Source organism: Branchiostoma belcheri, unplaced genomic scaffold (assembly GCF_001625305.1).
Source record: "Branchiostoma belcheri isolate BF01 breed outbred unplaced genomic scaffold, Haploidv18h27 scaffold115, whole genome shotgun sequence".
Taxonomy (NCBI): domain Eukaryota; kingdom Metazoa; phylum Chordata; class Leptocardii; order Amphioxiformes; family Branchiostomatidae; genus Branchiostoma; species Branchiostoma belcheri.
Window position 1 is genome coordinate 22,734 of NW_017802547.1, and position 9,403 is coordinate 32,136.

The following is a 9,403-nucleotide window of genomic DNA, read 5'->3' on the forward strand; positions in this document are numbered from 1 at the left end:
GAATGTATGGAACTGTATCTTTGCAGATGTTTGCAGAAATCTTACTTGTAACCTGATTCATGTGTACCATAAAGGAATGTAGCCAGATTATTAACCGCATAATCACTCTGATTTTGCATATAATGGTACGTACATGTAATGGTACTAGACATGCTGTTGCCTTCTTCCCGACGTGTGTATAACCTAGAAGTTTTATTTCAAATCAGTGTTTCACTTCAAATCAGTTGTCTTCAAAAGCACTAAATATTTTCAATGGATTTATTAGCTGTCGGAACTTGTGTAAGGAATTTTGCACCCAAATATAACTAGTACTATTTTCTTGTAGGGGACCTTTTAATTTAGCCAAACAACGTTTGAGACTTTAAGGCTTGGAAACCATATCATTTAAATGAATAGCAAAGTTCTTTGATCACAACCATTTATTTTGTACGAGCCCATGTTTCGATGACCGTCTGTCATCTTCATCAGGGCAATTCTGACTGGTTTACTAATGTGCACTGACGCTAGATGTAACTTGGTGCATAGTGCACTAAAGGTGTTACATAGTTCACAGTGCACTATTCTTGGTTCACAGTGCACTTAAGCTAGTTTTTACTGTTAACAATGCATTTCCGAACGTTGTGTAATTGTGACATACATATTAGGCATTGTTACATCATTGGGACATATGCGGTTCCAAATGTAAAGTGGCTCTATCTATAATATAAATTTGTGAACTAACAATACTGAGCTATCATTCGTTGCTATTCATTCGTTTACTAACCTGATGAAATTATTTATGGAAGAATACTTTGCATCTAGCACTTTGATGTGTCGTGTTACCTCACTAAAACCTTCACATTTCTGCTGCTTAAGCACGTAAACAATAGACGATCGGTATGTAAGCAAAAGGCCTTCAAATAGCCGTTTGGTTACGTAACAATTTTCTATTGTTTACTTGGTTTGGCAGCAGGGAGAAGGCGAAGGTTTATCGTCGTTAAGGCATCCAAACCCCTTCAGTAGCCTTACGCGCATATCACTAGTCAGAAACATACCCAAATTTGGTAATATGGGCCGTGTTTTCGTAAGATCTTCCTCTGGTGATCCATAGTAAAACAGCAGATTAGGCTCTCTTGGGGTATACTAAGGGGAATTCAATTCGTGTTTACAACATTTCAGTACTTGGATATTCATAACTTTCTTACGTAAGGTTGTAGACAAATTAAAGGTGCATATAACTGCGTGTTAGTCTTTGAAGAGCTAGCCTTGGAGAGGGAGGCAAGAAGGAAGGTAAGTCGCTTAAATTTGTTTAAAAAATGGACAGTATTCAGGACTACTATACCTTATTTGTAAACACTATGGATATCTCTGAAAAATCGTATTGTAGCTTCTTATGGATCCTTTTTATGTCATTTTATAAATGAGCATGCCTTTGTAGATGTAGCAAGTTGTTTTTTTCTGCAAGCTTCGTGGTTTGAAAATTCTTGACAAAATATTGCAAAATTATGTCATCGTCATATATTATATATGCCTAAATATCTTAGAAACTTAAGTAGCACTCGTTCATTCTGGAAAAAAGATGTTGATTTTCACTAAAAGAGGCGAACGAAAACAACATGGCTCACAGCAGACATATAATTGGCCGGTTACTTGTTGATGTTCTGACATCTAAGACTTGCTTGTCAAATTCCACTGGAGGCCAGTAAACAAAGGCACAGTACTAAAGAGATATTTTGAACAAATTTTGCCCATTTTTGTGCCGTGTTTCTTCCATTTTTGTGCATCTATTCCTAAACAGCTGTCTAAGGTAGAAACGCAAAGCAGGATTACATTGTGGCAGTTAGATGCTGTGTTGGCCGCCTTCCAAACCGCCGGTTTTAACTTGTCTATACCAGGCTCCTGTTGGTTGCTGCAAAAAAGGAGGAATATTGGCCAAATAGACTGAACGATATGCATAGAATGAATAGCAAAGTTCTTTGATCACAGCCATTTATTTTTTTCGAGCCGACGTTTCGTCTGTCATCTTCATCAGGTCAATTCTGGCTGATTTAGTGTGCACTGACGCTAGATGTTACTTGGTGCATAGTGCACTAAAGGTGTTACGTAGTTCACAGTGCACTGTACTCCAGTGCACTAGGTCAGTGCACAATAAACCAGTCAGAACTGCCCTGATGAAGATGACAGACGGTCATCGAAACGTCGGCTCGTTAAAAAAATGGTTGTGATCAAAGAAATTTGCTATTCATTCGTTTACCAGCCTGATGAAATTATTTACGGATATGTATAGAATTACAATTTGGGTTTCCTGTCGAATCACCATCTTAAAAAAGATAGAAAAACATTATTTGAACCTAGCAATTAACTCAGCGCTCAACCAATGGGTTACGAATTATGATATGATGAAGAAATTGTATTTCTATGACCGGCTTGCTCCTCATGCATATTATTACCATAAACGCATAATATGTGTCTTTAATTCATTCAGTCATTCATTTATTCAGTCTATCTGGCAAATTTATGCCATTTCCAGCAAGTCCTTGGAGTCTGGAACGTTCAAACACACATAGTCAGGCACTAGATAAGTGTAGCTTTGAAACACATAATTGTTCACTCTGCAAAAATAAGCTCATGGTAAATCTCATCCTTTTTGGACTAGGATGAAGCTAGGCGGGGGCAGGGTGTCTGTCCTACCGATAGCGCTGTTCCTTCTCCTCTGTGTTACCCCGTGGTGCGATGCTGGTAAACGTTGGCACAATCGCCCACGCAAACTAGTTTCCGGTCCCAGAGTACTCCAGTATGGGCATAATCACGGCACCATCAGTGGCCGATGCCACCATGGACGTATGGGTACGTACTGTTCAGTTTTACCTCTGGGGAAGGAGATATCCCTCCGCCGGAAGGTACTGTGTGTTCGGTCGTGTTTGTGTGTTCGCAGCTTTAACTCACGGAGGTGGTTCCACAAAATTTGTTTGATTTCGGTACATAGTTAGTTATTGGTATCTGTATTTTCAGGCATCGAAATAAAATAATTCGACACCCCCGTGCTGTATGTGGAGTAGTATCATCTATCATTAACAGCTGAGTTTCACTGTAGGAGTTAAGCAGTGTGGGACTAATGGGCTATACTACACTACTTTCAGAAGGGTTTCTAAGGCTATATTGTGTTATTATTATGATATCAATCATCTTTCAAGTTATGTTGTGTTGCTGTAAATTTAATGTCTGAAATTGTCATCCGTTGTTCCTAATATCATATACTGTCCGGGGTTGGGTAATTCTTTTTCATTTTTTCAATCTTTTTATTTCATTGTTTTTATTTTTTTTAATTTGTTTTTTTACTTTTATTTATTATTACTATTAATTATTTTCAATTATTCTTATACTCAAATTGATTTATTTTTATTACCATTTTTTATGTTCTTATATTGTAGAAAAATCTAATAACTGCAAATTTTATATTGTTTTAAAGTGTTGAAAGGTTGAGCGAATATATACCGCTTATTATGTACCTTGCGTGGTTTGTATGGACCAATCAGATTGTTTTGAATCATTTATTAATTGCCACTTTTAAACAACTTGGGTCCCATTTTGCTCTGTCTTTAGGCGGAGGTCGCCCGCGGCATATTGTTGCAGGCTGCAGAAAGACTGAGAACCCTGTTTTCCTGCCTAATCAAAAGTTAGTGCAGATTCCAGCTGGTAAACTAGTTCCCGCCGGTACGACCTGTCTCGCTCTAAGCCGTAACTTCATCTCCGGTCTTGGGCCTCAAACCCTGGCACGTCTACCAGCTCTAGAGGTGAGATACAGATTGTTGCGATCTTGGGGGTCTGCTTATTGGTGATACACATCTAAGGAATGCGATCTAAGCCCCTTAGGTGTGCCTGATGATTAGAAAGTAGTACCAGGTAAGGAATCTTAGGTATCAGTGAAATGCCTGATGATGAATATATAACACAGATTGGCAAGATTTGTTTTGTATAGGCAGTTCCTCCCAATTATCCGAATGACAGCTAGAAAACTTTTACTCCCCCGAACTATGTCATTTGAAAACATTTTCCTCTTGCTGTGGACAGAAATTGACATGGATCTTTAGCTATTATCTCCTTGTAACCCATACTTATATACCAAGAAAGTATGGGGACATGTTACTGGATTCTGTTGCTGGATTATAATTGTCTCTCTCTTTGTTTATCTGTGATAAAATGTTAACGAAATTTCGTGGATTTTGCATTCATAACACTGTTGCCAACTTAAGACAGACAGTAACACTAAAATTTTTATTTTAGTTTCTGTTGCTCCCAGGAAACAGGCTTACCTATATCGCACCGGAAGCGTTCAGCCATGTGCCCAAACTCAAAGCATTGAATCTCGCCCAAAACCAACTGACGGACTTCCCCTGGGGACACATGCAGGTATTGCAACAACCTTCTACTTACTTGTACTCGTACTAGTAGCATTGTCTGGGGATGGCTAAACTGTGGGTTTGTGTGTCTGTTATTCAGGCAGTTAACACGAATTTTCTCACAGACTATTGTCTCCGAACTTCTTATCCCTATCTGTACCTTAGGCACAGTCGTCACTGACATTCTTGGACTTAAACGGAAATCATCTGACGTCACTTCCGGCCAACGCCTTCAAGTTTCTTCCCGCCATGACCGAACTGCGAATCACGAACAACAACTTGATGTCGATTCCCCGGGGAATATTTGATGACGTTCCTCGTCTTACAACGGTAGATAACGCTTTTTCTTATCATGAAAGTTCATCTGTGTTAGAACTTGCATGTTTAAAGTTAAAACTTTTGATCCAGCACAAAAAGTCGTCTCACCTAGAGCTTTTTCAATGGTCTTCCTCAGTAGACTGACCCAGTGGGGCTTGTCACGTGACTTCTTTGAAATGTGACCTCAACACTGGGTCAAAGGTAGACGATGTCGGCCCCCGTCGCGGTTGAGTGAAGGGTGATGGGCTTTTTCTTGTACGTCTCGTGCCAACTATTAATTATTAAGGTGTCATTAATGTTCAGTTAGAATAGTACAAGTTATATAATCAGTCATGGAGCCACCCCAATGTTTCTGTGCAGGTTCGGATGTCGCAGAACCCATGGAAGTGTGACTGTGACTTTCTGGTGTCCTACAAGACCTTCCCAGCAGCCATCGCCCATATGAATCCCGGAATGACCTGCGCGTCCCCCCCGGAACACCGCGGCAGGACAGTGTCGACCATGATACTAGGTAAGAACTTTTTTTCAGACCGTGCCATGGGTAGTGGGGATAAGCCTCTAACAGGCTTCGGGAGGCGGCTGGAAAGAGTAGAAATTGGCCAAATAGAGAGATAACATCCCAGGTGCGGCAAAGCGTACTCTCTAGCGGACTAACTCCATCGACATGTTATCTCTCTATTTGGCCAATTTAATCTACTCTTTCCAGCCGCCTCCCAAAGTCTGGTAGAGGCTAGTGGGGGCTGTACTGAGTACAGTAAATCCCCTAGTTAATGTTTTTAAGGATTTCCGTATTGTTGTATTTTTAAGCTTTTAATACCGTTTTTTAACCCGTATTATGGTACAGATGTTAAATTTTATTATACACCAACGTTATTTGTTATACTTATATTCAAGTACCAGAGTTATCAACCAAGGATTGAGGTGTTCAAAAATTCATTCTTTCCTAGAACTATCGCAGAGTGGAACTCACTGTCACCAAGTACAGTAGGGGCATTGTCAATAGATAGCTTTAAACAATGTCTAGAGCTAGAAGTTCAAGGGTTAGGTGTAACAAGTCGATCGGTGTAATATAGCCAGCTGCCGCCGCGCCGCGTGCCTGCGAAGCTGGTGTGTTACGCCGAAAGGCGGTTATACCGGCTATACAGATACAGATACAGATATATAATAATTGACCCTATGTTTTATCTTAATACGAGCTCTGAAAATGTTTGTAAAGAATCCGCAATTCAGCCCGCGGGCTGCAAGCGATTTGCAATTTTAATAAACCATTCATCATCATCATCATCATCTATCCATAAGTAATTCTGACGTTTTAATTTTCATTCAGGTTCAGGATGTATCGATGCCTCAAAGGGAATCGAGAAGGGAGCGGGTAACAACGGCTATGGGAAGTATCCAGCAGGGGGCGGGTTTCTTTTCCTGAAACAGTGGCTTAAGCAGGTTGGAAATAAGGCCCTTCTCCAGACAACAACACAGCCATTTTCATCCAGTCGTCCCCAGCCTGTCCAGCCGACTGCTCGCTCTACACTCACCGCAGACGACCAGAAGACTCCAACTGAGAACGTATATCAGAAGAATCCGGACATTGGCAAAATCCGTTTTACTACCCCAACTCAGAACCGATATCGGAAGAATCCGGACATTGGCAAAATCCGTTTTACTACCCCAACTCAGAACCGATATCGGAAGAATCCGGACATTGGCAAAATCCGTTATACTACCCCAACTCAAAACGGATATCGGAAGAATCCGGACATTGCCAAAATCCGTTATACTACCCCAACTCAAAACGGATATCGGAAGAATCCGGACATTGCCAAAATCCGTTTTACTACCCCAACTCAGAACCGATATCGGAAGAATCCGGACATTGGCAAAATCGCTTTCACCACCCCAACTCAAAACGGACATCAGAAGAATCCGGACATTGGCAAAATCACTTTCACCGCCCCAAATCAAAACGGATATCAGAAGAAACATGTTGCAGGGAAGATCGGTGGTCCACCGGTCACAACAGAAGAGGACAATACCAAGAAGAAGACAGTCACAAAAATGAAAAGACGTGACGGCGCTACCACACCCGCCAATGCTGATCTGATCCATACGTCTCCGCTTGTCCGACTTTATGGCCATTCCACTCAGCGATTGTCGGACAAGGATCATGGAACCGTCCAAGTGAATGTCCTACCAAGCCAACCGACCACCTCTGAATGGCCTAAGCCTAAAGCTCGGCCGACAGACAACGATCCCGTCTTTGGACCACGACTAACACCGAAGCGACAGAAAGTCCAAGACCTGCCCAAACCGAACGATCTTACCACCCACTACCCGCCGACAAGTACGGTCACCTCGACAACACTGAAGCTCACCACCCTTTTCCAGTCGGTTCGACCAATGAGAAAGCACCACGTGAAGATGTCCTCCAAGACAGCAGCATACGAGGATACTCAACGAGAAATCATAGGTATGCTGACAGTCATATTTTAACAGTATTAGTTTGGGTTACAGGCACTTTAGGGGTCCTGATTATGACAGTCAACAGATTGTATTGTAACTTAGTTGATGCGTATGCTTGAATGATGATGGCTTTCATAACTCTGATGGTAATGGCATTTCATATCTTTGATGTCGTTACAAATGAACATATGGCGGTTTTGTTTCTGTTTCTGTATGTTTGCTTGTGTGGTTGCAAAGTTAAGTGATAGTATGTGGAATTACCTAACCACAGACTTAGGTCTCAGAAGCTGGCCAGGAGCTAACAGGAAGTATGCCTTAGAAAATAAATAAAACCAAATGTTTACCTTCATAATTGGTATAGTCTAACAAAATACTGCTTTACTCAAACATTGACATTGAATATATGATATATAGTAAGCCACCACTCTAGCTCCGTCCTGCTACATAATGTAACCCTACAGCACATTCTGCTACAATGCTAGTTACCATGGTGGTCCATATCATTGACCTTTTTTGTTTGGAGAAAAAGAGGAAGAAACTGAGCAAAAACTAGTATGCGAAGGAAAACCTGACAAGAAACTGACATATACTCTCCGACTTGTTTTATCAGGGGTGAGCTTGGGCCTTGTGGTGATGGTTACGGGGGTATCTTGTGTTGCGATTGCGTTGAAGATTGCCCGGTCAAAGCGACCGAAGGTGAAGAAGGCAGCCATGAATGATGATGATGACGACGAGATACAACCCTACAGTACCAGGTACGACTATGTTTCCTACCGTGACATTTTCGGTAAAAGAGCAAGAGAGAAGCCACCGTGGCGTATGAAGTACTGAAAAGTTACAAACCTTATTGATTGTGTGCAATAGGATTATGGTGATGTCCAAATGTATGAGGTTTGTTTTAATGAGATTGGAACGACGGTGTATGTATAATGTGCGTTTTCTGATCCTTGCAGGTACTTAACAGACGAGGACAGACAATCCCAGACAAACCACTATTACCTTCCAGCCGACCACAACATCGTTCGGCACACTTATATTGACCCCAACTCTCCAGAGGCAAACCGACGCGAGGGAAATGCAGACCGTAAAGATGGCGTCCAGGCCTACCTCAAGAACAAGCTGAAACTACGTGGACCTCGGCCAGGAGAAGGCTACGATGATGCCGGACCGGTTTACGCTAAGCCAAACCGCTCCAAGAATCTACCGGTCACGCCCAAGGCAGGTCGACTTGACACAGAAGAAAACACAGAGCCAGAGTACGAAGTCGCTGTTCCGGTGTACGCCAAGCCTAACCGCTCCAAGAGCCTACCGGTGACGCCCAAGATGGGTACCGTGGAGACCAGAGAACCAGGAGATGATTACGAAGTTGCCGTTCCGGTGTACGCCAAGCCCAACCGGTCCAAGAGCCTACCGTTGACGCCTATGGTAGGTCGTCGTCGTCAGCCAGAGGGAGACTACAAAGATGCCGTGCCGGTCTACTCCAAGCCAAACCGCCCCAAGAAGCCAACGGACAACCTCCCGGCAACGCCCCGGCTCCAGAACAGAGAGCAACCGGACAAAGTGCCAATGCATACCGAGTCGAAGAAGCCAACCATGGAGAAGGCAAACAGCCCAGCTCCCATATACACCAAGCCTATCCGTCCCAAGAAGTCAACTGATAACAATCTATCGGCTATCGATGAGGAAGACCACGAGTATGAAGAACCCTGGACCTACCACGCCACCACTCAAGGGAAGGGGATTCTGAAGCAAACCTATCTCGGCATGAAGGGAGGACGTCAGTGGGAGATAGAGGCCAACAAAGACGGACAGCAGCCGGCAAAACCGAACATCTACGACAAACCGGAAGTTGTGATCGGCCGGATTCAGCTGTCAGGTGGAGTGTGATGGAGGAAATTTGAAGCATATTCTCCAAACAGATGATGGATGGATGGATGGATGGATGTATGGATGGATGGAGGATGGATGGGTGGATGTATGGAAGTTATGTATGGACGGGTGGATGGATGGATGGGTGGGTGGATGGATGGAGGATGGGTAGATGGATGGATGGATGGATGGATGGAGGATGGGTAGATGGATGGATGGATGGATGGCCTATGGATGGATGGAGGATTGGTGGATTCACTGATGCATTGATGCATGGATGGATGGATGGATTCACTAATGCAAGGATGGATGGATGGAGGATGGACGGATGAAGAATGGATAGATGGTTGTATGTGCATGCGTAGATGCCATGGGTCTAT

At 42.9% G+C, this 9,403-nt stretch overlaps 1 protein-coding gene across 1 annotated transcript in view; it reads left to right on the forward strand.

Moving 5' to 3' along the window:
* Positions 1 to 9,041, forward strand: part of LOC109462294 — a 16,095-nt gene extending 7,054 nt beyond the window's left edge. The window contains exons 9-17 of the mRNA XM_019758824.1: positions 2,636 to 2,724; positions 3,583 to 3,773; positions 4,264 to 4,389; positions 4,545 to 4,709; positions 5,058 to 5,208; positions 6,025 to 6,137; positions 6,372 to 7,161; positions 7,765 to 7,909; positions 8,108 to 9,041. Of these exons, the coding sequence (XP_019614383.1) occupies positions 2,636 to 2,724; positions 3,583 to 3,773; positions 4,264 to 4,389; positions 4,545 to 4,709; positions 5,058 to 5,208; positions 6,025 to 6,137; positions 6,372 to 7,161; positions 7,765 to 7,909; positions 8,108 to 9,041 (2,704 nt within the window). The remainder of the gene's footprint in view (positions 1 to 2,635; positions 2,725 to 3,582; positions 3,774 to 4,263; positions 4,390 to 4,544; positions 4,710 to 5,057; positions 5,209 to 6,024; positions 6,138 to 6,371; positions 7,162 to 7,764; positions 7,910 to 8,107) is intronic.
* The last annotated feature ends 362 nt before the right edge of the window (positions 9,042 to 9,403 follow it).